Source organism: Diaporthe amygdali, assembly GCF_026229845.1.
Source record: "Diaporthe amygdali strain CAA958 chromosome Unknown NODE_1_length_4327563_cov_65_473760, whole genome shotgun sequence".
NCBI classification, from domain to species: domain Eukaryota; kingdom Fungi; phylum Ascomycota; class Sordariomycetes; order Diaporthales; family Diaporthaceae; genus Diaporthe; species Diaporthe amygdali.
In genome coordinates, this window is record NW_026517021.1 from 2,636,803 (window position 1) to 2,663,287 (window position 26,485).

The 26,485-nt window shown below is 54.8% G+C and overlaps 6 protein-coding genes across 6 annotated transcripts; 3 read left to right on the top strand and 3 right to left on the bottom strand.

The window, feature by feature from the left end:
* Positions 1 to 3,160: 3,160 nt before the first annotated feature.
* J7T55_006376 (uncharacterized protein) lies at positions 3,161 to 5,158 on the top strand (the record flags this gene model as incomplete). Its single annotated transcript, XM_053143622.1, has 1 exon — positions 3,161 to 5,158. The coding sequence occupies one exon, from the start codon at positions 3,161 to 3,163 to the stop codon at positions 5,156 to 5,158; it is 1,998 nt and encodes a 665-aa protein (XP_053001141.1).
* Positions 5,159 to 9,137: 3,979 nt separating this feature from the next.
* Positions 9,138 to 10,155, top strand: J7T55_006377 (lanine racemase family protein; the record flags this gene model as incomplete). Its single annotated transcript, XM_053143633.1, has 2 exons — positions 9,138 to 9,242; positions 9,445 to 10,155. The coding sequence occupies 2 exons, from the start codon at positions 9,138 to 9,140 to the stop codon at positions 10,153 to 10,155; spliced, it is 816 nt and encodes a 271-aa protein (XP_053001142.1).
* Positions 10,156 to 10,612: 457 nt separating this feature from the next.
* On the bottom strand, positions 10,613 to 13,958 carry J7T55_006378 (uncharacterized protein; the record flags this gene model as incomplete). The annotated part of the gene is made up of 6 exons (XM_053143644.1): positions 10,613 to 10,780; positions 10,844 to 13,193; positions 13,244 to 13,478; positions 13,564 to 13,638; positions 13,699 to 13,712; positions 13,807 to 13,958. 6 exons carry the CDS (start codon positions 13,956 to 13,958, stop codon positions 10,613 to 10,615), a joined length of 2,994 nt encoding a protein of 997 aa, XP_053001143.1.
* Positions 13,959 to 14,996: 1,038 nt separating this feature from the next.
* Positions 14,997 to 16,114, top strand: J7T55_006379 (methyltransferase domain-containing protein; the record flags this gene model as incomplete). The annotated part of the gene is made up of 2 exons (XM_053143655.1): positions 14,997 to 15,221; positions 15,293 to 16,114. The coding sequence occupies 2 exons, from the start codon at positions 14,997 to 14,999 to the stop codon at positions 16,112 to 16,114; spliced, it is 1,047 nt and encodes a 348-aa protein (XP_053001144.1).
* Positions 16,115 to 16,948: 834 nt separating this feature from the next.
* On the bottom strand, positions 16,949 to 17,810 carry J7T55_006380 (uncharacterized protein; the record flags this gene model as incomplete). Its single annotated transcript, XM_053143665.1, has 3 exons — positions 16,949 to 17,171; positions 17,275 to 17,402; positions 17,556 to 17,810. The coding sequence occupies 3 exons, from the start codon at positions 17,808 to 17,810 to the stop codon at positions 16,949 to 16,951; spliced, it is 606 nt and encodes a 201-aa protein (XP_053001145.1).
* A 6,393-nt stretch (positions 17,811 to 24,203) lies between these two features.
* J7T55_006381 (uncharacterized protein) lies at positions 24,204 to 25,832 on the bottom strand (the record flags this gene model as incomplete). Its single annotated transcript, XM_053143676.1, has 5 exons — positions 24,204 to 24,440; positions 24,615 to 24,753; positions 25,107 to 25,305; positions 25,456 to 25,490; positions 25,828 to 25,832. 5 exons carry the CDS (start codon positions 25,830 to 25,832, stop codon positions 24,204 to 24,206), a joined length of 615 nt encoding a protein of 204 aa, XP_053001146.1.
* Between the last annotated feature and the right edge of the window lie 653 nt (positions 25,833 to 26,485).

Here is a 26,485-nt window from a genome sequence, read left to right on the forward strand (position 1 = left end):
TGGGCAAATGAATGATGGCTTGCTTCTCAGCTGAGTCCCACGCCCCTTCCGTGGGGGGTCAAAGCAGCTGGGCTGGGCAGCCTCATTTCGAATGACATCAGCCTCGACTTGCCAAACTGGGAAGGGACAGCTGCAACGGTACTATGGTACAGGCAGTACAGGCAGTACAGGCAGTAGTAGGAAGAGAGAATCTCTGATGCCGCCCACCACCGCCTCCTCCTCCTCTGCCTCCACCACCACCACCACCCCAGAATCACCACCACCACGCCACCGCCGACTGACTGACCGGCCCAGTCACCGTTCGGGCCTCACCTCCCCTCCATGTACATCACCATCACATTGCAATCGGCGCAGTACATGAGATTACTTGACATTACATGGCATGGGCATTGCTCTGCATAGCTTTACATTACGTCGGCACCAACTAGATTGAGACGGCCTAGCTTCCCTACCTAAAGGCTAACGCCGTGGCTCGCGGACCGAGAGCAATCGGCTCCTCGTATGGGGCCATCTGTGCAAAGGGACACCATTTCTTTCGCAAGCCACCATTGCATTGCGTTCCAAGCATCCTGCGCATCCATTCCATCCCATGGGGCAGTCGGCCAGCCCAGCCTGAGCCAGCCAGGCACAGGCAAACCAGCGAAGATCATGGTCCGGCCTGGATGACCACGGTGGAATTGGCATCCTCATCCCCCATTCCCCTTCCCCATTCATCAGGCACGCCGACCCGGCAATGGACCCTCACCTCGCACTCGCACGTGCCAGCAACAGTACCAGGACGACCGTCATGTGCGCAGTCCACAGTACCCAGCCCGCACCCAGTCCACAACGCTTGCTGCGAACTTGTACATGCTGCCGCACTGGGCGTGCCGTACTTGCTCCGGCTCCACCTCAGTTCATGGCTGCCACGGCGATCAAGCCCTCATCCCGTCGGAATATAGCGACGACGACGTTGAGAGTTTGTCCTGGGGGCCGGTACCTGTGCCTGTGCCCTGTGCCTGTGCCTGGCCGTGCTGGCCAGCCCCCTGCTTCCCCATCCTATCCCTCTGCTTCTTCCCGCCCAAGCCCCAGGTTCCTGGATCTGAGGTTGAATTGTGGTTAGCCCCAACAGGGACGTCGCGGGCAAGGCGACCAAGAGAGTTACATCTCAGCTGGGGTCCCTTCAGGTCGGTGGGTACCGGGGGGTGTGCGCGCATTGACGACGCAGCATTTCATTTTCCAATGCCCCCCCTGCCCTGTCGTCTTCTGCCCTGCCTTGCCCTGCCTTGCCAGCGCCCTTCGCCAGCATGGCACCATGATTTTTCCTGGGTGCTTGGGCCCGGGTCGTCATTTACTAATTAGAATCCAATACACGGCGCATCCACAAACACAGGCACGCATCCTGTAACCGGACCAGACGAACAAGGCATGTACCGCCTAGCTCGGACCACTGGGCGGTGGGCTGGTGGGCTGGGTACTCCTCCAGGTACAGAATCATGCCCAGACAGTGCAGTGCGGTGCGGTGCGCTGCCCCGTACGGTACTCTGCGGTACGCGCATGGTACGCTCGGCACGGCCTGTACAGTACAGGTAAATGCAGACTGACTGGCTGGGTTGTACTGGACTGACTGGATCGAGGCCATTCCCTTGCTCGCTCATCAGCCTGTCCTGTCCTGTCGCTACGCAATGCAATGCAATGCCATGCATGCACTCTCCTGCACTCCCTTTCTTCCCTCCTCCATTCTGACTGACACTCTCTCCATTTCGCCTTCATGCTTGACTGAACTTTTTTTTTTTCCTGTTCGACTCCTTTCCTTTCCTTTCCGCCCTTACCTTGGGCTCCATCCGCTTAGCTCGCCATACCGCGTATCTTATAACCCACGGATACCTCGTCCACTCATTCCACCAGTGACACTCTCTTTGACTGAGTTTCTTCTCTTTTCCTCCTTCTCATCACTTCGGCTGCCCGTCTCCTAGAGCGGTTTCAGCACCAACTGTACATCAGCCTACCGAGAAAGCACCCACGGATACTTGATACAACTACGCTACCCTCGCCTTACCTTATCCGGGCAACTCACGTCTAACCAACTCATCACTCCTTGGTCTGAAGTGTGCCTGTCCGTCCATATGCGTATGAGTGACTCTGTGTTACTCTAAATATCGCTTCCGTTCAGTCTGCAAGCCGCCTCCTTCCTCCCACCAAGGGCCCCGATACAAGAATCCCGTCCGTACTCCCGTGCCCACTTCCATCCCGTGGTGAGGGCAACTTCGCCTCAAACCGCCCTGCCTTGACCCCTAGAGACGCTCAGGGGCAACCACTGTCATTGCACGGACAGTTGGCTCTCACACCAAAACTTAAAGCCTCCTGTCCTCAAAGGTTGCCGGCTTGAGTCGCGACAGGACCAGCGCCTCGTTCCGTCCGGGCTCGGTTTCCTGCTCTTTGTTCCGCACGCTCCCGCAGCCATACCAACGCTGCTTCTGTTACACGCCGAACGAAACCCGCCCGGTTCCTCGTCCCTTCCTTCCTTCCGATAATCATTGCATCTTCCTCTCTGCAAACAGACAGTTCGTCTTCATCCCTGGACCATACTGTACCTCTGGACGACACGAACCAACCTCGACACCACCACTAGTTGAGCCCTCTTGCCTTATCGTAATTGCAGTCGACGACAACGACGAAGTAAAGCTGCGAATAGGAATCGCCGGATAATCGACGTTTTTGCGATACACAGCAGGTCAGTAAATAGCCCTGTCATCTTACTCCGCTCTTCTTGCTTCTCCTTCAAGGACACAACGCCTTTCTCCTCGAAGCGCATAGCCTGTCTGCAGGTTTCCAGGGCACGAGAGGGCACTCCTGCGGCCGGCCGCTGCATGAGATCTCGTTAGTCTGGCAGCAACAGCACGCCTGACCACAACCCTCCCGGAGTAGAGATAATTAGGCTAACCCGCATGCCGTTGCTTCTACAGCCACTTTTCTTTTTTTACCCAGGCCTGATCTGTGGTTTCGTCCTCGATCCTCTTGTGTCTTCCTGTCGATCTCCGGACGTGGTCATCTGGTCAAAACCGGGCGACTGGCTTACTATTACTGACGCCAATCCTTTCACTCGGTGATTTTTTATTTCTGTGCCACCCCTTCAAGTCAAGCGTCAAGACCAGCTAGACCTGGGGGAGTCATAGGAGACATGGCCGATCAAGGCGCCGGCGGGCACATATCGCAACACTCAAGATCCGAATCTCAGAATGAGACCGCGCCAGCAGAAAGATTAGTGGACACAATAAGTACTACGTCGACCGATCCGGAGGACCATGTACTACAACACCCTCGATCAGAGTCCGAAACATCCCAAACGTCAAATACATCTGTTTCTTCGGCTCCATCGGTGGCATCATGTCCATTAATCCAGTCCGAGAACATTCCGGCTCGTCAATTCGCTCCCACGAGGACGCCCGAACCTAGGAGTCACATTTCTCACCCACCTCGACCGCTCGAACCACCTGTGACCAAGGCAACGTTGAGCGAGTTGGACGTAACCAAGATCATACACAATCCTAAACTTCGACATGACATAAATTTCGACCCGGAACTTCATTTCCGACCGAACCTCGACGGGGACAAAGGGCGAAGAAAGCAGGAGAAGGCAAACCAGTTCTGGACGACGCTGCGTGACCAGCTCACTTCATTTGTGGTAGATCGGGAAGCGTTCAGCAGGGAGTACCCCACCGGCACCGACTGGTGCTTGCCGATTCTATTAAAGTCCGTCAAGGAAATCATACAGACTCTGGTACCGCAGCGAGACCGTGAATTCCTTCACGAGGGTTTCAACGTGGAGCTCCTGATGCAACAATTTCATCAGGGCATGGCAGATTTGGAAAAGGTGGCTTCCTGGCTGTCAGGTGTCCTCAAGCTTCATTGCGCCCCCATGCGTGATGAGTGGGTGGACGAGATGTACAACGAGCTCTCCAACGGCAACCGCAACAACGACATGGCTGAGCTTGTGAAGGGTATGCGAAGTCTACTCAGCGTCCTCGAGGCGATGAAGTTGGACGTTGCAAACCACCAGATACGTTGCCTCAGGCCGATGCTCATTGAAGACACTGTGCACTTCGAGCAGCGATTCTTTTACAAAAAAATCGCCGCGAATAGATTGGACATCAGTGGAGCACGGTTGTGGTACGCGGAGGCGTTGCGGTGTAACTCGGGAGCGCCTCAAGACACCCGAAGTTTTGGGGAGACGGCTGCATTCTTCGCGGCTTTGGCGAAATTGATCCTACCCTCGACAGCTAAGGAGACTATTCCAAACACCTTCCTGTTTGATGAAGAGCGCATAGTCAAGCTTCGTTCTGATATGCTCGACGCCATCAATCTGGAGGTTTGTATGAGGTTGTACGACGATCTAGACCGTGTGTCGAGAATCACTTCTGTGACGCCGTCCTTTGTGCAACCTCCAACCTCGGTTCCATCATATGTGGCGGATGAAGAATCTGGGGTGCATAGCAACAGGAACTCGGGCGACTTCAGCTTCCTTAACACATCGACATCCCGGCCTTCCAGTCTTGCCCTATCGGCTTGCGGCTCCGCTACTTCATCACCCCGAAGCTCTGGCTACATCACTCTCCAGCCGCCCTCGTCAGCCGACACCACCGAGTCAAAAACTGACAAAGACAATACTGTCTACGACTCGCTGGTTGCCCTGCTGAACACGGCTCCGCAGAACCAAAGACCCCAGCAGCGGTGGCAAGGCTTGGTTCCCTCGTTAGCGATTCAAATCTTCCGGTATACGAACGCTCCACACGACTTTCTGCCGCGATTCGAGGCCAAGCTTGCTCAGCATCTTGGCGAGATGAACAGCGATCTATATCAAGCTGTTGAGGCTGCGTTCCACCGCAGGATCATGAGGTCACTCAGCGGACGAGTAAAGGAATTCAGAAGCCTCAGTGGCGTTGCCCTTTTCTCTGTCGCCACCGGTGGGCGGATGGGAAGCTCGGGATCATCACGAGGGCAAGACGGCAGCTGTGACCCGAGTTCCGAGGCGGGACAGTCATCGAGGGAAGATGGAGCCTTGCAGGAGCTCGTGGAGGACATGGCCGTCCGGCTTGCCCACCTGGGCATCCTGCATTGGAGGGTCTGGGCCCAGCTTGCATACTTGGAAGAAGACCCGGACGAGATGGACATTGAGTAAGCAGGCTTCTGTTCCAAATGAGGAGCGACGACATGGTTTTGGCTCGCAGAAGAAGCGTATGCTCGTCCGGCCTATACCAAAAACCACACGGCCATTCTCGCCCTGGGCACTTCAGCTCAAGCACGCAAGGTTGCTGCGGAAAGGACCAATACAAGGACCATAATCACCCAGCGCCTGCCGCGGAGGAAGAAGGGAACTATTTCACGTTCAGGTGTCACCGGCTATTAATTTCCTTTTCCGGCTCCCAATACCCCAGCATTGTAATATTTGCATTTATAAGCTTGCATATCAAGTTAACAGTTACTCACGTCGCGGGTAGTAGAAAGGAGCGGGAACAGCGATGTCGAGAACACGGCGTTTTTGGACCACGAGGCGCTTATTTGCATTTCTAGTGGGAGAACTGGCAAAACGCGTGGGTTCTTTGGTTTTCGTCTTGGATTTTGGATTTCTCGCGACAACTTTTTCCCTTGTATTTGGTTGCGTGGCATTGCAGGGCAGAAAAAAAGGCGCTGAGTCTGCATTTATAAGAGGAGGCTTTGTTCGCACTATCAGTTAACTCGGCCCAGCCTGTCACTCCAACTTGGAGAATTGTTTTTTACCCGCGGCAGTGGGAAATGGAGGATATACCCATAGGTATCTATCACCAAACCCACAACAGAGGAAGACGGGAATACAACTATTTCGAAATACTCGTTTGTGTTGCGTGTGTCGCCCGATGTTCGTTTTGCCCGCTCTTCCATTGTTCCAGGATGTCCAATGGCCGTGTGTACAACCATGTCCACCGGCTGCACTGCAGATCGATCGTAGATGAAGCAGCCGACCCCCTTGGTCCACCATCTAGAGAGAGTCGTCGACGGCAAATCGAGCCCACAGTCAGGTCAGGCTAGAGCCGCATTGTGCTCTGGCAGCCCGAAGAGGACAAGACCAAAACTCTGCCCATCTTTTATGTGTTTCCGGGCTGAGACGACACCTGCCGGGTTCCCAATATCAAAGCCGGGGCCGGTCGCCCAAGGCGTGTGTGGCATGCATGGATGTGCCCGGCATTTGGCGCACATGGGCGGCTGAAGATTCAGCCCCTTACGGTAGCATTCCGCTCTTGGGCCTTGGCGCTCGCTTCCCCGGTGAATGCTACGTGAGCTGCTCAGGGGACGGCGGCGGCACATTGCTGATCAGGTTCGTTGGAACCTAACTGAGTTTCTGTGGTGGTGTCCGGAACTTGATGCATGGCTGTCGGTCTCGACCCAGACTCCGGGATATAAATAGGGGAGAGAGTAGCAATGTGTGAAGCTAGAGAGAGGGAGACAATGCAAAGAGATGGTCCTGGACTGTCCAGAATGGGCTCAGGTGATGTCGCGAGTCGCTAACTCATCAGTCTCGGAACTTTGTGTTCGATGTCACGCCGCTCTGGCGGAAGTTCATTTCTCTGCCAAGAGGGTACCTTGCTCGGGACATACGGTGTACCTGCAGCATTGACCTGTCCAATGACTTGCAAGTTCTCAGCCAGATGTAAGTTAGCATCAGGGCCGCAGACAAGGGGTTGATGCAGTAGGATTAAGTTTTTAGCTAGTTTGTGCCATGGTGCATGTTGAGGCTGAGGCGCTGAGAGTGTTCCATAGACTGCAGCATGCTCACCAGCGCTTTTGCGCGGCCAGAGAACCAGACCTGACTGGTAATATGCATAATTGGTTAGATAATCGTTTAGTCAAGATGCAAACCCTTAGTCGTAGCTTGTCGAAACTTTCTTCTCAACAACCCGCGGCCTGGCCCGGAGAATCAAGGCGCTGGATGGCATCGACGTGAAGCACGGAAAGTTGACATTTTCCAGACCTGGAGACGAAGTGTTGCACAATTCGGGAACTCCAAGCTCCCACTTAGAGTAAGATCGGGTGAATGACATTGTGCTTGCTGAAACTGGCGTTTTTGCCGCCAATAGGAATTGTTGGGGAGCACAGCCGGCATGACCGTATAACATGACTGATGATGATATTATTGGGCCTGGCAGGGTCACTAGTTGCCCGCAAAAAGAAGAAATTGCTACGGCTAACAACATCATTACCAAATTTTCTTCTAAAGAGGTGAGACCGATCATGGATGAATGTAGGGCGTTGGAGTATACATCGAGACCGTCCAAAGACAAGGACGACCACTCTCACAACAGCATCTGGAAATGAAATCGCAACTCCAGGCCAGGCTCTCACATATCAGCGCAGTCTTCACGGTTGCTGAGGATTATACTTCACACGAGCCAAGAAAATCGAGGGTGCTTCTGCTAAAGAACGGCGTACAAAGTATCTACATTGCTTCGACAAATTGTTCAATAATACATGTCATATTATTGAGATATTAGCAATCTATTTTCCACTGGCTCCTCTTCTAAACGGACAGTCCTTTCTGAGTGAGATTGCTTCTTGACGAAAAGTCACCAGCCAGAGAACGCAAAAGTAGCTCGTTTCAATTTACAGCCGTTGATCACATATCGCGCAAGTCCTTAAACCATGTACATTCATTAGCTAATACAATGTTGGTACCTCGTAAAAGAATTCCAGCCCATACGCAACCAGCCAGTACAACAAGCAAATTACTGTCTGGATTATATGAATGGCTCGATGAACGCTAGGGAGGCTGCTGTTCAATTGTTCTCATGTGTGTCAGTGATTGCTGACCAGCCACGGCGTGCACAACATGTCGTATCATATCGATAGGTTTCAAGGGGTCAATCTATTTGGTCGAAAGCTAGCGCAATACTGAACGATACACTGAGGAATTCCTCAATTGCCTGGCCGCATATGACACATGATACCTATGTGCTGCATTTCTTTGACATGCAGTGTGGAGGGACCAAGTCAGGAACTTTTCCCACACGACCCGGCAGCATACCTGTTCATAGGTCTTTTTTTTAAACCCAATTGATAGCAAAGATCACACGTTGCAAGCACAAGACACTCGGAATTTTGGTTTCGAGAGGCAATCTCAATTGACTCAGACTACATATCCATGCGAGCGGTGTTTGCCGCGAATCTTGACGCTTGAACGTCTGCTGCATCGAGCTGGATCATACTACCCAACAGTATTAATGAGAAATGACGGGAGATATGGAAATATGAAAATTTGTGCTATGATTCCTAGGCAAAACTGTCCTCTCCAGGTAAAGATCGATAGTGTCTTTGGAATATCTGACTCAACGTACTCTGATATGGTGACAGCCTTGCCAGATGGATCGGCATTAAGACATGTGCGTTGAGCGGTTAAGATTGAGTTCCACGTGGTATGCTTTAGTAAGTCTACACTGGGAGTCTACCGGCACTATTTTTTTTTAAAAAAATGATATGAAATGTGAACAGGTACTTACGTCCTATTGTGTATCCACAATAGACTTATGTGACTTACTCGGGCTCTGCTTTACGCATTGCGGTGTAAGCCACGATGCTTCACTCAAACAACCACGACTTCTCGACTGAACTCTCAAGTATGTACCATTGTATTCAATTCTGGCACCTTTACTGTAGGCCAAAAGGTGAAGTGAAATAGGGCAGTTCTGCGCCTTATAGACTGCTATGCGGTAGTGCGGCCGCATAGGGGATGCTCGCATTCTGCTGAAATGGATTGCAACAGGTAGTGATACCGACAAACATCCCTATGTATTGGATCAGTTCCCGTAAACCAAGTGATCATGTCGAAATGTTGTACCATTGTACATTCGGATTCATGTCACATGGTCGGGATAAATGCCCGAGTAAGACAGTGACTGAAAGGGGCGTGCCGGTAGTGCCCCACTTGGCGAATTCGTCGACGGACAAGGGGACCCGACCACACGAACCTATGAGTATACACACTCAGGTTGAAATGCGACGAGACAACATTATACTTTTAAGGCACAGCGTTGCAATCTCAGCCCAACCCCGATTTACTCATTAAGATTTACCCCAGACCCCGAACCTTCCAGCCCTCCATCCTGCCCGGGGTGTCGATCGGCACCAGCATGACCGAGACAGAGATGAAGGTAGATGCCGTCAGAGCCAAGGCTCTCGTCTCACAGCTGCAAGACGTGCAGCAAAGGATTGCATCAGTGGCCAAGGGCCGGAATGTAAGTCTCGCGTGCGATGCAACCTCAAGACATCCAGCCTCGTCTCACCTGGGGGCATCTCTGGCCGTGCTGCGATGCCTGGGACTATCCGAGACGAGACTGGCTGCCGCCGACGACGGCCCCGTGTGGCAACGGGCAGGAAGGAGCACGGCACCGAAGGCAGGCGAAGTGAAGCGAAGGGAAGGCTAACCCTCGCCCGCAGGTCAGGCTGGTGGCAGTGTCCAAGCTGAAGCCCGCCAACGACATCCTCGCACTGCACGGCGAGCCGGCGCGCCAGGTGCACTTCGGCGAGAACTACGCGCAGGAGCTGAGCCAGAAGGCGGAGCTGCTGCCGCGGTCCATCCAGTGGCACTTCATCGGGGGCCTGCAGTCGACGCACTGCAAGTCGCTGGCCAAGATCCCCAACCTCTTCGTCGTGTCCAGCATCGACAGCGCCAAGAAGGCGCAGCTGCTCAACAAGGCCCGCGGCGAGCTCATCGCCTCCGCCGCGCCGGCCGCCGCCGCCGTCCCCAGGCTCAGCGTGCACGTGCAGGTCAACACCTCGGGCGAGGAGAGCAAGTCGGGCGCCGCGCCGGGCGCCGACGTCGTCGCCCTGGCCAGGCTCATCCTGACCGAGTGCCCGCACCTGCACCTCCTGGGCTTCATGACCATCGGCGCCATCGCGCGGAGCGTGGCCACCACGGCCGAGACCGAGAACGAGGACTTCGTGCGCCTCAAGGAGCAGCGGGACCTCGTCGCGGCGGAGCTGGGCGAGCTGCTGGCTGCCAGGGAGGACCAAGGGGAGTTGGAACTGAGCATGGGCATGAGCGAGGATTTCGAGGGCGCCATCGCCATGGGCAGTAGCGAAGTCAGGGTGGGCAGCACAATTTTTGGGGTGAGGGGCCCCAAGTCAGAGGCCAAGATTGTGGTATGAAGGACACCTGTTTGGGTTGAGAACGTACGGTGGGGTTGAGTTTTGGTACAGAACTCGGTGGGCGGACGCCGTCCAGGGTTTGTGGGTGCTCGTTCAAGACTGCGATCACAAGATCACTCAGGCTAATTGCATCAAGAATGGCGAAGGCGTTTCTGAGATTAGATAATCGCCGTGAGCGACGGGCACTTTGCTATTAAATCCCCCATATATCAAGACGCTGTCCTCGCAAATGTGGACGGATAAACCTGGAATTGTTGGTCGCAGCGCAAGGCATGCCGGCCAAAACCAGGATACCACATCCATCGACGCCATCATCTCAGTTTGAAAGCGAAATGGAAAGAACCTTGCCGATGCTGTCCAAGAACGCCCTATGCTCGACTGTGGTGTACTCCACGCAACTCAACATGCTGTCGCACGACAACGTGCTACTATATACTTCCCTCAGCTTACTAGACAATCATTCCCGCACCATGATATTTGAGAACGAATCTGATATCTCTCGTGGAGTTGGGCCAACAAAGGTCTCCGGCAGAGTCGAGACTCCGGCTCCAATCCTTTCCTCCATCATTTTCAGCAGCACACTGGGCACACTGTCATCCGTAGCCCGGATTGTGAGACGGACCATCTGCGGCAGAGGTTAGCTTTGCTTTACAAGGACGGTACGCGCATTTCCTTTAGACAGTCTTACCTGCGTGCTATAATTGGGCTCCAACCTCATCAGACACCCAAATTTGCCGCCTTCCGAGGTATGCATCACACTCGCGCCAACAAAATTCTTCCTATTAGGGTCGACACCGTCGAGAATGCCCCATCTGAAGCCAGACACAACCGAACGTACGGAGCTTTCAGTCATCTCTCTATCGCGGCTGCCAGGAGCTAATCCGACAATCTTCTGTGCCTCCCTTGGAGCCCCACCAATTTGCTTCCACCTCTTGAAGAAGTCTTCCCCTGAAAGCTCTGCAGGATCCATGAATTTGTGTGGCGTGACGGGCAGTTTCAGTGTGAGAGCCTGCAGAGCTCCGGCGAGATAACTAATCCGCATTGTGGGACTCTTCGTAAACATCCTCTTTGCCTCAAACATGATCACCTGCTGACACTGGTTGCCTTGGGTAATGGTAGTATCGGGAAGGCCCTTGACATCCCACGTCAAGTTGCCCTTGTCGCTATCGTCAAGGTCTAAAGTCGTGGTGAATGAGCTCATGATGGTAGGTGTCTTGTTCATAAAATACATTATGAGACAAGCCATTTGACCCCGATACTCTGATCGAACGCCGATTTGAATCTGGCCGTCTTCGAATAAGATACCGTCAGCTTTGAGCAGTAATCGGTTGAAGCCCTTCTCCCAACCGGGCGACAAGTGAGCCGCACTGGCCAGGTTTGGTGGCTTTGTCTTGGGTTCCGCGGATCCAAGATTCGCCATGTTGAGCCCAGCAAGGTCGCTAGCGGCCTTGTGACCGTTGGTACCATTCGTCCCGTTGGCATGTCCGTTGCCGTTAGCTTGGGACTGCGTGCTGAAAGTCCTCTTGAGCCCTGAGTTCTTAGCCATATTAAGCTCCTGGGCGTCTGTATTCGCACTTTTCCCGCCGACAACCCAGGTGCGCTTGTCACTAGTATTTGCGTGCTTCTGGTGCAGGCGAGACAGCAGAGCTGACTGCCTCTCTGGGAATGGAGGCATCTCATCGCAGACCGTCCGAAGAAGATCGTCTGTTGGAAGGGTGGCCAGACTGAGATACTCACATGCTCGCTGCTGGAGCTCCGAGTCAAGCGTATGACTGTAGATATCGAAGACGTGCAGAAGCTGAGGCTTGATCTCGGGGAAGAGATTGACGAATTTGACGAAACAGGACAAGATCATGGCGCGTGTGCTAGAAGAACAGGCGGGTAACTTGCCATGCAGTCCTAAAAATTGCTCAATTGGGCTGCAGCCCTTGTCTTCAGCAATAAGATGTCCAAACTCTCCGAGGATGTATGCCCCTATCTTGACAAGGGTCTCGTGGCAATGATCTTGCTTGATGTATTGCAGGGCGTTCTTTGCCGCATATACTTGCAATTCCTCGTTGTTTGTCACAATTTGTATGACACGCTGCCACACTTCGTCGCTGACATGATCTCCAGCCATGGCGATCAGTCTCAGGGAAATATCGACATACCACTGCACATCGGTTGCGTACTTTTCGGTAAGAATGGCTATTTTGAGTACCATTTCTTCCCTGATGGCAAAGTCGGCGTTCTGCAGATAATGTAGCAGCTCTGCAACGATTGGTTGTGCGTTGGAAGCATCACACATGCTGTAAAGTAGGTCGAGCCCCTTTCGCCGGACACTAATATCGCGATCTTTCAGCGAGCCGATGATGATGTCCTGATGTTGCTTGATGGGGTCTAATGTGTCTGCTCGTGCCGCAAGATGTGTCATGGCCTCCAGGCCGAGGTACCGAACATTCGTCTCCCTAGACTGAATGAATTTACCGAGCCTCTGAGATATTTGCCGCATTAGGGCTTGCTCCGTCTCCAGGTGGATGATCAGGTCAATGGCTTCAAACAGAACCGCGTTCTGTGCATTGTTCTGCTGGACATTTTTGTTGGTCTCTAAAGCTAGGTCCAATATCTTTTGCAGAGACAATCTGATCATTTCTCGCACGTGGCTGTCATCTGCAGGGACTGTCAATTTCTGATTCAGCCGGGCTGACGAGGTGGATTGCGAACCTGAAGGTGGGAAATATTGAAGAAGCCTCAGAAGCTTGACCTGGATCCAAGGACAGGGCACCTTGTAGTAGAGGTAATCGGCGGCGTAATCTCCGTCAATCAGTATCCTCTTCAAACGGGCGGCGGCCTTCGCGTAGGCTCCTCTGTATTGGTCTAGATTATCTTGTGCCAGCGCCATGACGAGAGAGGTGACGGACAGCGCAACACCTAGATCTAAATCGTCCATCAGAGAGATAATTCGCTCAGCCCACTGCGGTTGAATGATGTCAGGGTATTTCCTGTACAATCGGAGGAGAGTAAGTGCCGCCTTTTTCTTGACAAAGGCTTTAGATGTCCTGCGCGTACAGTCAGCTCGGGTCACAAGTGCGTTGGGGATGAATCGTACGGTGAGATCAACAGCCTGTGGACCTCGCCGCTCAAAGCCTCTCCCATCTCCCTCCCGCCAACATTGGCAATCGCGTGCAGGGCTAGACAGTTGAACAATTCGTTGTGATCGAGAAGGTCCTTCCGTATACTGTTGACGACCAGGTGAAGCAGCTCGTGCTTCTCGTGGAGGAAGAGCGTCATGGCCAGATATCCAATCTGCTTCTCGGAGTACTTGTTCGCGGAGATGAGGTTCACTGCCTCGAGATGGCCGAAATCAACATTCCAACCGAGAATGTAAATATATAAGAGCTGGGCCCGACGGTCAGCCGCTTCTCTTACACGAGGTGGAGACATTCTTGCTGGCGCGCACCTTGCAAACATATTTCTTCTTGTGATACCCGCTCAGATTGCCATCTACTTCGAGTTAGCCGGGTGGTCGCGTGGAGCTTATCGTCGACGGGAAGTATCGCAAACCTTTGAACTTTTGACTATAAACAGAATTCGAGGTCAGCAAGACATTGGGACGTGGTGGAGAGTGGTGGTCTCGCGACCAGAGCTTCGTGGAGCCGCGTGCGTCCTCACCGAATATTGGCCAGTTCCTTGTTGATGCGCTTTTCCTCAAGCTCACGAGCTCTCGCGTTCCTCAAATCTGCGATAAACTGTACGAGGCCGCGCATGTTCGAGTTGTTGCTACTCGACCGGCCTAGGAAGCCGGCGGCTGCGGAGGAGGACATTTTCGGTGTTTGGGATCGAGTGGCTTCGATATTGTGTCGTCGTGATATTCAGAGAAGGGAGTCCGTCTTGATCGTGGTAGTAAACCAGGGGTCGTCAAATTGTACGGTCAGGCTGATGATGCGTGATGGACGCGAGAGCCGAATTACCCATGAGGGACCGCAGCGGGCGTGCGGAAACAAGGGGTTTGATGCTCAGATGATCGTGGAATCAGTACAGAAACGGCATGTTGTAGGAGGTGAGTAAAGGGATCCGTATCCTCGGTTGAAAGGAGTAAGGTCGCAGCGGGACTCGATGCGAATGGACAAGACGGAAGAGGCTCGATGCGATGTCCTCAATGTCAAAAGGGGATGGGATCGATGGTCGGGCTCGACTGTGGAGTTATGCGGGCCGCCTCGAGGTTCGGCTCTGTCACTCTCACTGCACCACTGCACCTGCTTGCTTAGCCAAGCACGGACCCTTGAAATTGACCTGCAGCTTGCTGTCTTGGATCCCTGCTGGGGACTCCCATGCTCTGGAACTAGAACCATCCGCCTGGTCAGCCCGGGAGTTGTCTTGGACTCAAAAGTCATCAAGTCGGTTACGCTTCTCTCCAATTCATCTGGAATTTCATGGATCAATATCGTGCAAGAGAAGAATACAGGGGCCATATTATCCTGCTCATACAGACTCGAGACTCGCACAGGACCAAGCTCTTTCGGCTGGCTCGGTTGTTGTCTGACGCACCGGAGCACGCATGTTCATTGTAAGCGGCTATGGCCTGGTAGACCAGGAACTCTGTCCGCATTCAGGGATTCCACAGGCACTCAAAGTGTGCCGCAGAGTACCTAAGTATCTAGATATGTAAGTCGTCTGTCGAGAACAACTCAATTGGCCCGCAGCACGCTATTACAGAGACATCTGGGGCCGGTGAAGTGCCAAACCGTAATAGTAGAGTGCATGACGTCTTGAGCTCCGGCCGCTTGCCTCCTAACCCCACCACGCAGCAACAACCTTCCTCTAGACTCTTCCTGCGACAACAACAATGTGAATGTATAAAGATGACTCCGGTCCTACCAAGAGTCCGCGCTACCCAAATCCCCAGAGGGGCAGCTTGGACACGTCGAAGCTTCGCCTCGCAGGCCCCGGGATCCCCAGTGTTCGAGGTCTTCAATAGGCGATCAAAATGGCAGCAGAAAGAGAGGGCTGCTGCTGATGTCGAGAGGAGCCGGCAGGCCGACTACCTCAAGGATGAGGTGGCCAACAGGCTCTGCGAGCGTCTTCTGGTGGGTTCTCTACTCCCTCTGACTTGTTCCCGGGCCCCCAATGCGCTGACTGCCTCCCCTTCGCGCTGCAGGACATCAAGCGACACTTCCCACGCGCCCTCGACCTGGGCGCAAACACCTGCAATGTCGCCCGCGCCCTCGCTCGCTCGAATCCCGACCCGGACCCCGCGAAGCCCACGTCCCCGCCCCTCGCGGAACGCATAACGGAGCTGGTCGCCGCGGAATCGTCGCACGCGCAGCTGTACCGCGACGCGGACCTGCCCTTCAACAAGGAGCTGGACATAACGCGCCAGGTCCTGGATGACGAGGAGAGCCTGCCGTTCGAGCCTGCCTCCTTCGACCTGGTCCTGAGCAGCCTCAGTATGCACTGGATCAACGACCTGCCGGGCGTGCTGTCGCAGATCAATCATATCCTGAAGCCAGACTGCCCTTTCATAGGCGCCATGCTCGGCGGGGACACGCTGTTCGAGCTGCGGACGTCATTACAGCTGGCAGAGCAGGACCGCAAGGGCGGCTTGTCGCCCCGCGTGTCTCCGCTCGCCGACGTGAGGGACGTCGGTGGCCTGCTGCAGAAGGCGGGCTTCAAGATGCTGACGGTTGACGTCGACGACATAGTAGTGGACTACCCCAACACGTTCGAGCTGATGCAGGACCTGCAGCAGATGGGCGAGAGCAATGCCGTCCTGGGTCGGGAGCCGGGCGCCATAGGCAGGGACGTCCTCCTTGCGAACGAGGCGATCTACCGTGAGCTTCATGGAAACGACGATGGGTCTATACCTGCGACTTTCAGGATCATTTACATGATTGGATGGCATGACTCTCCCACCCAGGCTGAACCTCTTGCTCGGGGCAGCGCGGAGATCAACCTCAAGGATATTCTCGAGAAGAAATAGGGAGTGGGACGAAAAGATACACTAGGCACATGGGATTTCGGTCGTCTACAGCAACTTACCTGGGTTGGGAGCCAGCTTCTTTGACGAAACAGCTATGCAGAAGGGAGTGGTTGGTTGGCTCAGTAGCCCAATGGTCAGGAGATAACTTCGTCTGTTGTGGACTTGAGGTCAAAATGCGCATCACCAGCGCATTCTGGTCACTATCTGCAGAGAGGACTTGGTTGAACTCGTTTCAAAGCCATCAAGCTCCTATATAATGTACACATCATTGGTGACAACTTCAGGCAGGGAATCGAGTTATTCCTCACTAGTGCTTTGTTATCTTCTACTGTCCTGACAGTAGACTACCTCAGGTGGAGTGTTATGGCTGTGCTCGGCGCTCGTAAACGTTGGAAGTGGCTACCGCTGGCAGTGCTGCTATGTGCTTGAGAAACTGCAACGCCTAGACTACTAGGCTTTTCGCCGATGACGCTGACGAGCTTGTCATGTCTATTGCAATACAGCTACGTGCGTCAATCAATGGCAGCGAGGGAGCTGACTTGGAAGGCATCTAGAATGACTTTGCATTGTTCTCATCGGAAAGAAAAGTGCCTCTTTTGAACAGATCTAGGATGGTAAGCCTCAAATTACCAGACGCCGTGGGACTTGCGTAGAACCAATGAAGGGTCCTACCAGGACAACGCCGTCTGTCTGCGTTTCTAGAATATGCATTCTTCCCCTTGATATGTTGAACTGCAAAGGCACGACCACGATGATCTCCTATTTGGTCTGTGCGAGCCAGGCAGCATTGAGACAGTCCTTTCCAGCTGTCGTAGAGCAGCCACGCAGGCATCTTTACACCCTTCGCCAGTCCGTCATCGTCCGTCCTATGCATCCGAGTCCGGCCACGTCGACCACCTTCTCGTGCCAGCTCAACAGAACACTCATGCCTGCGCCTGCGGATTCGTTTGCCGCGCCTGGTCGGCCACCGACCTGGCTGAACCCCGTGGCCTGGGGCGTCACTTTGGTGGGTGTTCGGGGGGCGCTGCCTCCTGATGATGATGCCATGCCCTTGTACCTGATCAAAGAAGACAAGAAGCCCATGTCAGCTCAGATCCACGTGAACTCGTGTGTTGAGGGGATATGTAGACGTCGGCACTGCCGAATGGGGACAAACGCACAGATACTTCATGAGCACATCCAGCAGCTCGCTACCGCCGTCGCCCTGGTATATGCGCTGGAGCATGGGCGTCATCTCGCTCGCCTTGATCGACTGGAGGACCTCGACAACGGTCTGGAGGTGTGCATCCTGCGGTTTTCACGCGTCAACAAGAGCTCCCGTCACATCCCATCCGCCGTTCCCCACACGGCCTGTCTCTTCCGCCTAGGGCCTCCTTTTCCCAAGAGCCCACTCCTACCAGCTTTCGAGGGGACAGGCGGGATGTCTAGGGCTGGTTCATACCTTTGCTAGGTCGTTCCCGTTGTACACCGGCATCTCCAGGCAGCCCCTCAGCGCGCCCTCCGCGTCCCCGCCGCGTAGCAGCTGCCGAACCTGCCCCGCGAGCGAGCGCACCTCGGCCTCGCCGATTTCGGGCAGGGGTGGGTGCAGGGTCGAGGTGTCGAAGTTGACGGACGAGTCCTCCTGTAGCGCGTCGATGTTGATGGTACGCCAAGCATCGCCGAGCGACGCAGACGTGTGTTGCTGTATGATGGACATGATGGCGAGGTAGGCTGCGATGGTGTCGATGGGGGGCTACTGGTCGGAGAGGGGCAGCAAGTCGAGAACAGCCGGTTTGGATCGCTGTTGTTACGTGGGGGGTACTGCAGGATTGCCTGCTGGTGTCAATTATTTGTCGTCTTTTAGATGTACGTGAGTGGTTTGTCGTCGTCGTCGTCGTTGGATGGAGCTTGGATGTGGACGAAGGTACTGTACGTACATACGCTGCGGTGAACTACCTAACTAACAGCATACAGCAAGTGCCATGTGGAGGAAGAGGCGTCACCAACCAGCTCAACCAATGTGGGGCTCGCACCCACAACCCCCCCTCGCCCCTTAAGCTCCCCCTTGTCCAACGCACCGCACCAGTGCTGTCTGGGCGGCTGCAGCTCACCTTGGTCTGCCTCAAGGTGAACACACCATACCATGTCAGCCTGTGGATATTTACTACGCGTATCGCACGTTTTATAGGCACACCTTCACCTTGGTGTGAACTTTACCATGTCAGTCAGATCTCGATTGCTCAGAACTCTCTCTTGATTCTGACGTTTGGTATTAATGAGGACGCCTCCGGCCCGAGCGCACTATGGCCTCAATGAGCACAAGCTTCGTGGTATTCGGGGGTCTGTTCACTGGAGAATCTTTGTCATGGCGCCACCGCGGAATCTTGAAGCTTTCGTAGTTACCCCTCCAGGTAGCTTGTGCTGGGACCTTGGAACATGCTGCAGTCAGAGCCAGCTGGGGGGCCTGGAAGCTCGCTCCGAACCCAAATCTGCAACCCTCCCGTATTCAACGGCCCCAGGCTCTGTGCGCGCCGGGCTGAAGAGCTTTAAAGTTTTCCTGTAGCTGCGTTTCAAAGACCGCCATACAAGGCGGCCAATCTTGACTCGACCGGCACTCTCGAATCAGCGGCCCGCAAAGCTATCGCCGGATCCAGTGCCTCTTGCTTGACCTTTGAAGGTTGGGCTTCCTCCTCTGGATGACTCGCGGCGCTCATGCGGCTACGTGAGGCCGAGTCTGCTCACCTTGACCTGGAAAGCAAGACACTGGGGGCAAAGTGAGGTCTTCCCGAGCGCCCGCCTTGGCCACCGCAATAAGGGGAAGTCCCGCCGCAGTTCTAGACTTCAATGCCCGTGGGGACCTGATCGCGGCGCAGTCGCCAGCACCCGGCCAAGGGGGCCCGCTCTCCTCTTTTGGCTCCGACAAACCCAGAGGCGTCCGGTATCTGTGGGCGTCGTTGAATCGGGACGATAGGGGTTAAGTCGTAGCTGACTCTGAAACCGCACTCAAGTACCCTGAATAATGCAGTGTCAAACGTGCTTGCATAGTATCATTCGAGAGAGAGAAGGAATGGCATTGCAAGGCGAAGTCCGGGAATGAAGATAAGCTCTGTATAAGGATCAGCTGGAAGTCAGGCAAAGCCACGGGGAAGTTCTCGGAATCTGGCACCCAGCTTGGTGCAAATCCTTAAGCTTCCGGGTATCAACTGCCTACCAGGCCGGATGGCACTGCGTAGCTGTCACATCCTTTCTCCTAGCCTCCGTCCACCTCGTGTCGCGCCCGAAGTTGCGCCTCGTTGCAGGAGCTGGCGAAACAGGGTTGCAAACGTCGGGGGAGACAAGCCGGACACCTAACCCAGGCTTCTAATGCGACCTGGTGGCCCAAGGACTGCCTGTCAATTTGATCGCCCCTCGCCCTGCAGCAGGCCCAGCAGCAGGCCCAGCAGGCCCAGCAGCACCGTTTCGCAGGGCCGCCTGCAATGCAACCGTTCGGAGCCGAGACCAAACCACGTGCGATGCGCATAATGCCAGCACTATAGAGGGCAGAGTAGTACCGAGAAACCCGGTGAGCATCGCCCTGTTCCAATACGTCAGCATGGTGAGTGTTTCCCATTTCGTAGGGGGCCCCGACAGAACATTCACCGTGACAGGTTCGACCGAAAGCTAGCCCTATCCCAGCATTATGCTCAAACTGGTTTGGGATCCCCAGCCTCCGTGCAAAGCGAGCGCTGCTCTGTGCCCACATAAACGGTGGCGCTCCGTATTTCTTTCCAAATTAGTAGCCTTCGAGAAAAGATGAACCGCATGGCGGCAAGTGGAGCGCATGCGAAGCCGGATGGTTCCCCGGAAACCACGAGGTGGCCAGAGCGCAGGGATCTCTCATGCACCTCTGACAGCGCGGCTGGGCTTCCGGTACAGAGGCGCCCGGCACATTGTTTCCCTAGTGCTCGCTAGATGGCGATGTCTGCTGTTGGCGTGCCAGAAAGGTGTCATCAACTTGGAACCTTGCCTTGGCGCCAGGCTGATTTTAGAAGCCTACGAAGGCCCTGAAGATCCTGATCCTTGTTCCAGGTGCAAGCAAGGAGAATTGAGCAGTAAGGCTGAGGATAGTCGATGCCTCAGCCGTGCAGCTCGCAAATTGCGTTCAGCTGGGCTATCTGCCGACGGTTGTGACCGGCTGGCTGGGCGAGGACAAGGGATTCTGCACACACTACCCACAGGGTGCCCTTCGCGGGACCAAGCGAGGCCCTCGACAGCCCAGCGTTTCGGTCTAGACAATGGACGAGAGAATGGGACAGCGCCTGATCCTTGCTCACCGAGAAGACTCGGTGAGATTTGCTACTGGCTTGAAGGCCCACAGCACGCTGGCCAAAATCGTTCGCTCGGCAGTGCCGCAGGCCCGGTTCATAACGAACCGGGTGCTAGGTGCCGATCCACTGCTCTGCATTGTGGTCGCGTGGCCGGTGGGTCTGCATGTAACTTCGTGTAAATGGACTCATGACAGGCTGTGAAATTATCTCCCACCATCACGACGGTCAATCACGATTACCTCACAGGGCTGCTGGCCGGGGAATAATAAACTGTCTTCCAGAAGGTTTGGCGGCGGCCCACTGAGCGGCAGGGGCAGAGGATCGAAGACGCCGGCTGGAGGAGCCCGCAGTCTCTGAGCGCTCCACACCTGTTCGTCCTCGCCGAAGATGCCCACTTGGTGCGACTGTCAACTGGGTGCCAACCCACCAAACCCTCGCGACTGCGTGGTGACAGCACGGCATGGATCCGTGCTGCCCCGTCGGCAAGGCTGTCAAGGCTGAAGTTTGAGTCCCCTTGATGGCATGGACGGCTCCTTTATGACGGCGGTATCTTATCTCAACCAGATCGTCGCCGCCGTTTGGTTCCTTTCACAAATGGTTCTCGGCAGTTCCTTTGTGGGATCGTGCCATGGCCCAACGTGCTCCGAACCTCTTCTGCCACGTGCAGTCGACAAGGAAAATCCGTGGAAACAGTACCACTAGACTTCGGGTCCCTGGCCAGACCTGTTGCACTGTGGCCCCCTCTTGCTGCGCCCGCTTTTGCGCACTGCAGAAAAGTCTGATAGTGCTAATGAATCCCTGGCAGCCTCCCCGTGAAGATCGGTGAAGGTTCGCGAGTACACCGAGAACTGGACGGTCTACTCACGGTGGACCATCCTGGCAGTGGTGCTCAACCGGGGACCACGGAGCTACCGTTCCATGGGGCGGCGCGTGTGGAAACAAGGTGAGCAAGTAAGTCCATTCCGATGCGACAGCTCAATTGAATAAGCATCACCCACGGCAACAAAGCTCATGGGATGGCGTAGGTGAGATATGGTGTTGTTTTGACGAACTTCTTCGATGAGGTCACAACCATACGACGATCTTGCTTTTTTCGTGTGAAGGCGATCCTCCTTTTGAGAGATGACTGCCTCCAGGCACTTTCACAACCTGGACCGGTGAGTGTGGATTCTTGTTCCGGTTGGCAGCTCAATGATACGATGGCACATGCTTTTGGACACTGACGAATTGGAAGCTTTCCGAGCCGCTGTCACATTTGGCGGACGCAACGATCCCAAACAATTCATTTTGACTGCTTCATTTTGCATCTGAGTTGACGATGGGAATGAGACGAGGCGACCAGAACACAGCCGCTTGCTGGGCTCTCCTGTTTCATGACCGGTTTTCCTGACCCTACATAGAATGGATGGCGGCCGCGGTACTTGATATCTGCGGCAGCCAAAAAAGTTGATTGCTTCCTTGGACGGAACTGAAGGACCAAGCAGGCAAGTAATTGTGTTGAATATGAGCAAGCTTCTTTGCATATATCTCTTGCTGAAAAGCTTGGAGGACGGATAGACGTTGTGGTGACATCGTGTCTGCCACGGCAAGTATTCGCAATCACACACAGCCAGTAGCAGTAGCAGTAGTAGCAAAAAAAAAAAAAGATGGCCAGCCATTTTGCACAAGCAGCACTCTGTCTAGGTCATGCAGGCTTTCAGGCTACGTAGTCCCGGCCCGGAACCTTGGAAGCAAAGTGCCAAAATTGCTAATGCAGGAACGCCTCTCTCTTTTGGAATAGCGCCGTTTTAGCCTGCACTCCAGGTTCTCCATGTGGCCGGGAAGCCTACATGGTACACAATGCAACCGACCGGGCCCCATTTTGTGGTGGCAGGTACCTCGAGCTTGCGAGTAAGTACCTGTGGGCCCAGGGCTGAAGTACCCGGTACAGCACGAGCAGCCGGGAATACCACGGTTAGCCCATTGTTTTGACGTGCTTGGTATCGCCGAGCCGTCCCTGGCTCATTTGGGCCTCCGTTCCCAGCCCTGGGAGAGGCCAGGCCTGGGAGACTGTTGGGGCGGCGGGACTCTCAGGTGAGCTCGGTCAGGACGACTGTGTCAGCGTGTCTGGCGGTGGGAATTATCTTTGGAACGAGAACTGCCTCCCTCTTGCGATTGGCGCCAGGAGGTTCTCGTATACTTGTGCCTGTGCCTGTGCCTGTGCCTGCGCCTGTGCCTGTGCTTGAGGATGCAGGCCGTACAGGGCCAAGAACCGGTAGAGCTCGGCTGTCCATCCTCTCAAGGCTTGGTCTGGTGGCTTGATGATTCACAGCACGCAGGTGAGACAGATCAGCCTACTAAATAGCTGACAGTTGGATGGTGCATCGGTCCAAGCCGACGAATCGAGCCTCGGCTGTGGGCAGGGCAGTATGCTTCGGCCCTATTCTGCTCCCAAAAGACCAGTACCGGATTGTGCTACTGCCCTGATTTGCTCATCGTGGCAGAGGGCTGCCTCTCGAAAGATACAGCCCTGTGCCGCGGATGATGTCAGCTGTGCTGGTTGGACAATCGAACCGTGCAGGATCGCGGGAATGTCAGCCAGCCCAGTGTCCCCTGCTGTCTGCATGCACCACAGCCGTGCTACACAACAGCATCTATTCTGAGAACAGTGCTTTTCCTCGTGCCGCGGGATTATTACGGTCTCGGAAGCACATCTGTGCATCCTTCGTTGCCGTCGCCGACTGCCACCAGCACACCGGGTACGAGGTGGACGAGAACCTCTAAGGACAGCAGCCCTGGCATTGATCATGACAGCTTGCCTCTGGGGAGATGAAACGCAGGACCTTGTCGTGGGTCGTGCCACACAATTTTGCGTAGCGACCCACCCCAGCGTCGAATCCGACCTGTCAGCGAGGAAATCGTTCTAGAAGGTGTGGATGGCTTCTACGGGCGCCAGGGGTCTCATCCAGATAGATCAAAAACGGGATGAATTTTTTCTGTATTTTAAATTGTCATTTCGATTTCCCACAACGGTGCAAGGGCACCCTCGCTGGCTACTGAGTCTCCCATGTGCACTGTGATGGCCTTTCCATCGACTTCGAGGATGAGACCCAGAATGAGAAGTGATCGATACGCGGGCCTGTGCATGCATTCCAGAATCATCAGGGTCCAGGTGTGGTGAATCGCGAAGCCCGCACTGACGACTGTGGGGTGGTTTGGGTGGTGCTTCGACAGTTACCCGTCTGTCACAAGGAAAAGCAGTCCTGGACTCACTAGACTAGTTATTTTTTTCTTCTTTCTTTTCGCAGCCTCACCGGAACAGTCCTCGTCATGGACAAACGGGACTGTGAGACAGATCAATTCATGACTGCTGTGAATCCCAGACCGCGGGCCAAGGGGTGTAGGGGATCCGCTGGCGGCCGACATGGTTGTGGCTGGCGCTGGCTTCCCGAACCCACCTGCCAATATCTAGGTATGGAGGTTGTCTCGGGAGGCCGTCGGATGCAACGAACGAGTCGGCCCATGGCCAGCTGCGTTACCGTAAGTGAGCAACTCAAAGGCGGCGAAGATGGACGGGGAGGCCATCGCAGTGCACGACATTGGCTCTCGACGACTCTGCAGGTACGTGTATGTCGTGTATGTATGTCATTGTCCGACTAGCGACGGTCTCGGAAAGTCACCTCGAGTCGTCACCAGCCGTGCCTCTCCGCGGTTACACTGCGGCAGCGGACCGAACACGTCGCTCCCGGCTCCTTGGGAATGGGGAGGGCCAAAAAAGGGGGGCAATAGGGGTCCTGTCGTGTCTGTGATGTAGCCTGTTTAGTCTAAATGGGACTGTCCGTCCAGCCATCGTATGTATGCAGGACGCGGGCGGGACGATCTTGTCTCTCAGTGGCCCGGCCAATGAACCAGTCAATGCAGGCCAAGGCGAACACCTTCGTGACGAGGACGAACACTGCGTCCCGGGATGTTGTGATGCGTTTCGCCCAGCTGAACTCGGAATCTGTGATCGTGCATATCGAGAATCTCGTGCGGCATGACGGCAGTGGGGCCTCGGGAAGCTATCAAGGAGACCCCTAACACGGCCGGCTAAACATGCACACACATGCTACTCCCATCGCTGGATGCGATTCGTGTTTAGGTTTTCGCCTTCTGCAGGTCAGGCCCAGCCCATCCCGTCACAGTTGACTCGTGGCTACGGCATCCTTTTTCGCCCAAAACACCCTTGAGCCTACCAGGGCAGCCATGGCAGCCAGGCCGTGATGGTGGGCTCCCGGTGAGAGGTCCAATCTGCGCTCGCTGCTCGTTCCCCTTTCAAGCTTTCCGACGTCCCCGTTCCACAAATCACCGCTCACAGCCATTGCTCGCTTGGGTCTGAAACAGTCTTATGGCGATGATCGTATCCACCAGCAGCAGCAACCACCAAGGAGGCAGATGCAGATCTGACAGTAGACTTGTCGCACTGACAGCCTGGCTGATGGACGACAAACATTGTCACCCCCATTCCTCCCGCCCGCTGATTTTCGGGTCAAGGCAACGTCATGAAGGGCTGAGAGTCTGGGGGGGGGGGGGACGCCCTACGAGACACATCGACCGGTCAGTGCTTAAGTAAGACGTGCTGACACAGCCAAGGCACGCGTCTCACACGTTGAGCAAGCCTACCAACACAGTGTAGACTTTGTATGCCTGCTCTCACATCACCGCCGTCACGGGCTTGAGCTTCTTACATAGTGTTCCGGTGACGCCGGTGCAAAGTCTCGCGCCGGGGACTGGCGGTCGAGGTAATTTGTTTAGTAATGATGATGATGGTGGTGGTGATGTTGATGAATGACCACGCATTGGCAGTGACTTGCAGTGACTCATCAGAGCGGTAGTGATAGTCGTGCTTGTGCTTGTTACACCATTCCAGGCTGCCGAGAGCGTCGACTGCGGACTAACACACCAAGACTGCGGGTGGCACAGCCAACAGCGAGCTGTAAGCTGTAGGGCTGAGCTGACTACAGTACTTCCTGGCGGTGGGATAGGAGTTATCCGTAGAGGCATTGCTTTTCCCCAGTTCTTTGCCTGTTTTCTTACCCGCGAATGCACGCATCGATGACTGGGGGAAGAGGCTGTGTCGTTTGTCAGTCAGCTCAGACGTACCAGCACAACTGCAAGCCCAGATGCAGACTACGGATCCACGCAGCACCGATCTGGAACATCAACCCGAGGGCCTGGGTGACATGTCCATCGGCGACAAACCATTCGCGAGTTTTTGGACGAATTGCAGCTCCTGCCCAGAACTGCAACCAAGAATAGATGAGGATGGCCCGGCTGTTGTGGCCTTTTGTGCCGTGCACACCACCTATTCTGTACTGGCGCCGTCCTACACAAGCTGGTCTGAGCACGGCTTTGAGAGCTCCGATATGTCGTGCATCTGTTGCAAGACACCTCAGTTTTTGTTCGTACCTCATGTTCTTGTTTGTCGCAGCTGATTTTCGCGATATTCATTTGTGGCGGCATCGACGTATTACAAGACGGGCCCTTTTAGGAAAGGCCCGGCCATCCAAGGAAGGCTCACGAAAGCTGTTGTATTCCATTTCGTCATGCGAAGCGTGGATCACTACCCTCGTCTCCGTATAATCTTGTCGACCGTCTGAGACAAGGCACAAGAAGAAAAAAAAGGATTCGGTCACTTTTCTCACCTTTCCGAGACATCACGTACGTCCAGGACTTACTGGTCGGCACAAGATGTAGAGAGCAATATCCAATGTGACCGGCGTCGGTATTAGCCAGAGGTGCAAAGCCACCCGATCTTACCACGCCCCCATCCATCCATCCATCCCATTCCCTCCCCTCCCACCCATGCTGCCCACGTTTTCCCCCACGCCTCGCAGCTGGCTGACCTGAGATCGGCCCCTTTATCGTGGCACACTCGGGTCACCAGGAGAGGTCGCATGCGGTGGCGGACGAACCCCCGTGGGCTCGCAAGTTTGCCCACTCAACCAACCCCTCGGGTCCTCTACAAGCGTGGGCGGGCTTGAGTGAATGTTTTGAACGTGGCCATGCCATGCCGTGCGACCAACCCCCAATCTGACTGCCCTCGCACAGAGACATGGTTCTTTTG